The 3,227-nt window shown below is 40.2% G+C and overlaps 1 protein-coding gene across 1 annotated transcript in view; it reads right to left on the bottom strand.

The window, feature by feature from the left end:
• Nucleotides 1-1,637: 1,637 nt before the first annotated feature.
• The window catches only part of tomm34 (translocase of outer mitochondrial membrane 34), a 3,832-nt gene continuing 2,242 nt past the window's right edge, over nt 1,638-3,227 (bottom strand). The window contains exon 4 of the mRNA XM_015399487.1: nt 1,638-2,016. Within this exon, the coding sequence (XP_015254973.1) occupies nt 1,918-2,016 (99 nt within the window). The 3' untranslated portion in view covers nt 1,638-1,917. The remainder of the gene's footprint in view (nt 2,017-3,227) is intronic.

The raw sequence follows: 3,227 nt of genomic DNA, 5'->3' as shown, positions 1-3,227 counted from the left end.
TTTTTATTTTGCAGTCACTAATCCAAAGCAGCAGATGAAAAACCAGGCAGGCACTTTGGGCAGGATGGAGACAAATCGCTATATATCAGAAACATTTGAAATTTTCTAAATAACAATAAAATAGAAAAAGGAAAAAAAAGAAGAAACAGAACAGCGCTTCCTTGTAAAAGAAATTGCTTTAATGGCTCAGCCGCGTCTTACCAGTACGCTCGTCCCCTGCCTGTGTAAGGGAGGCTATAGTCAGGTGACAGGAAGTAGCATAGTGGTGCTAAGCTGCTTGTTATCCACAAAGGAGGCCCAGTTTCAGGCCGTCATGGCCGGATTCAGAGCTAACTGTGTTAGCATGTTTGTGATTTCTTGAAGCTGATAGCTAGCTGCCAGCTAGTTAAAGCAGCGCCTTTGTGTTCCTTCTCAGGACTCGTCCAACAGGAGCTGGGCTCTGTGAAGGAGGCGGTTTAGTCACGGCTACAGAACGAGTCCTTCAAAGGAGCAAAGGACCGACCCGGTAGGAAACTAATCTGGCAAATAGGGACGTTTAGAACAAGGTTCCCTGTTTTATTACATGAAAAACACAAAACTTTAATGTCAGAGGATCAGCTTCCTCCTCAAAACACAGAAACTGATGAGTGAAAAATATGAATGATAATTTCCAAGTGAAAACGATCCTCTCCGCTCGTTTCTCCAGTCTTTGGGATTTGGGGAAAATCCTGTTTTAAGAGGCTGAAACTTTGGTTGCTTTGAAATATTTTGATTCTGATCCTTTATTTCCCATTTAAAGCCATTTATTTGGAGAAATTGTTTATGAATTTGACCTCTGACTCTTCACTGACGTATAATTATTGAGGTGTTTAATAGTTTGCTGTATCCTGAACTGCATAGTCTCTAATGTAAACAATCAGTGTTCAAGATGGCGGCGACGTGGCGGCAGACTGGTTGGAAACGTTCCCCAAACTGAGCGGGTATTTACGGATTCTTGGTCTGATGCTCCTCATGAGTTTGGGTCCATCTGGGTCACTGAAGAACCCAGAGTAGTGAAGTTTGGTACCAGAACCACGGAGAGAAACTCGTTCCAAAATTATTAAAAGCAAATTAAGTTTAAAAAAGAAATTTAAAGCGAGTGCGTTTCAGATCAAAGGTTGTGAAAGTGATCAACTTTTTTAGTTTGCCATTTCCTCACATTTTAAAATTATTGGGAAGAGAACCTTTTAATGACTTTCACCGTTTTCACAGTTCTGGGTGGTCTGAGAGCGGACCAATAGAAACCAGTCTGCTCTGCCAGGACCTTAGCAACAGTATTTCTATTGGTTCCCTTCAGAGGGAGAAATCTGGAAAAGTTTAATTCAAATTCTGAAAAAATTGAAAGGGAGGAAAAAAATCTTAAAGAAAAATATCTAACTTTAAAAATACTTCCTAACATTTTTTCATATACAAATTACTCTCAGAACATTTTTAAGTTCCATTTTTTCTTTGCTTTTAATGATAGTGGAACAAATTTCTCTCCGGACCGATCTGAGCAGATTATTTTATTGGTTGTGGAAATTCATTTAGGTGAAAAAAATAGCGGCTAAATAAAAAGATGCTTGACGTTCCTCTGCATGTTTGAAAATCTGACGCCGTTAATTTGGATCCAATCAATCCCAGTAAATCTGAGCTTTATGGCCTGAAGTGAGAATAAAATGTTTTGTTTCTGAAAAGATGCGACAGTAATTTACTGGAGCGTAAAAAACAAACATTAACACTGAACCGAGGTAACACAACCATTCCGTCACCAAACTATGAACACCTCTTCATCCATGAAGAGTCTCCAGAACCTCTTGCTGCGTTTTGTGTTGGCCCAGTAAGGAGTGAACAGATCAGACGTGGGGTTGGAGGGGATGGATCGTCTCACTGGCTGGTTGCAGAGTTATCCATGCACGTTTACTTCTTCTGCACCTCCTGCAGCAGCTTCAGAGCAGCCGTGTTCTTTGGTTCCACCTTCAGGAGGCTGTTCAGATCGTCAACGCAGGCCTTGATGTCCTGTAGGGATGACAACACAATCTTTAGGAAAAAGCTGAAGAAGGCTGAGATGAGTTTGTGGTCCTTAGCTCTGGGTTCTGCTGCTATAGGCTTAGACTGCTGGAGGACATAGGGACCCCTATTTCATTCTATCTCTATTCTCCCACTCTGCAGAATCTGTTAGTTCAATCTCTAACGATCTGCTCTCTCTGCTTTTTCTCATAGTAGCTTCATCTGGTCTGTTCCTGTTTGGCTGTGACTCCATCCTGGAGAGAAATATCAGAGGCCTGAACCAGGAAGCAGGATTACTGGGTTAGCCAGATAACTTCAGGTTTAACCCTGACTTTAAAATAAGCTGGACTCGTTCTTAGCCAGGCTGGTCACCGTTTCAACATGCGCTGAGGCAGGCTAGCTTTCAGGATTGATCTGAATACTAGAAAACGCTCCACGCTGCAGCCAGTCAGCTGTGATTGGACAGCTAATGATTTGATCGAAGACCTGATTTGATTCAGAGGGAAAAAGAACTTCAACTAAACAGCCCAATAAGCGAACCTGGAAACTAAAAAGCAGTTCAAACATAATGTAATTTACAAGTTAAATGTAACCCTATGGATCTGTATATATATTAGGTGTCCATAATAATATTTTCTGTATTTATTTTCCCTCTTTTTTTCTTATTTATTCTGTATTTGTTTCCTCTTTACACCACCTGCAGTCACTGCTTTATTGTGCCATTTATATATGAAGCTAAATAAAATAGAAATCAGTGAAACAGGTTTTTAAAGCTGGTGAAGCTAACAGATCTGCTCGGGGCCCCGCCCCTTTTAATGGCAACTCCAGTCGGACAAACTCTATAGCACCCATTTGTTAAGGATCAAATCTCTTTTTGAATTTCAACATATCACCTATATTTGCTATTATTTTACATTTCATTGGCGTTTTAAAGTAGCCAAAAGTAGAAAACAATGTCTTGAAGGAAAGTACTGCGTTCTAAGACTGCTCCTGTGTTCAGGACACCGAGCATGTTAACTGCTCAGACATGGTGCCCCCCTTCAGCTCTGCCGTCATTAGGGTTGTAAGGATACTAAATTTTTCGACTCGATACCGATACTAAATAAAGTATTCGATACTCGATACCCTTTTCGATACCACAAGGATAAAAACTAAGACTCTAAAATTCAACAGAAATATTTTCATTACTAAAAAAATACAAGAAATAAATAAAAAACAAT

The sequence above is a fragment of the Cyprinodon variegatus genome, unplaced genomic scaffold (genome assembly GCF_000732505.1).
Source record: "Cyprinodon variegatus isolate N-32 unplaced genomic scaffold, C_variegatus-1.0 Scaffold1017, whole genome shotgun sequence".
Taxonomy (NCBI): Eukaryota; Metazoa; Chordata; class Actinopteri; order Cyprinodontiformes; family Cyprinodontidae; genus Cyprinodon; species Cyprinodon variegatus.
Note: the sequence above shows the minus strand (reverse complement) of the source record. Positions and strands in the feature narration are given on the sequence as shown.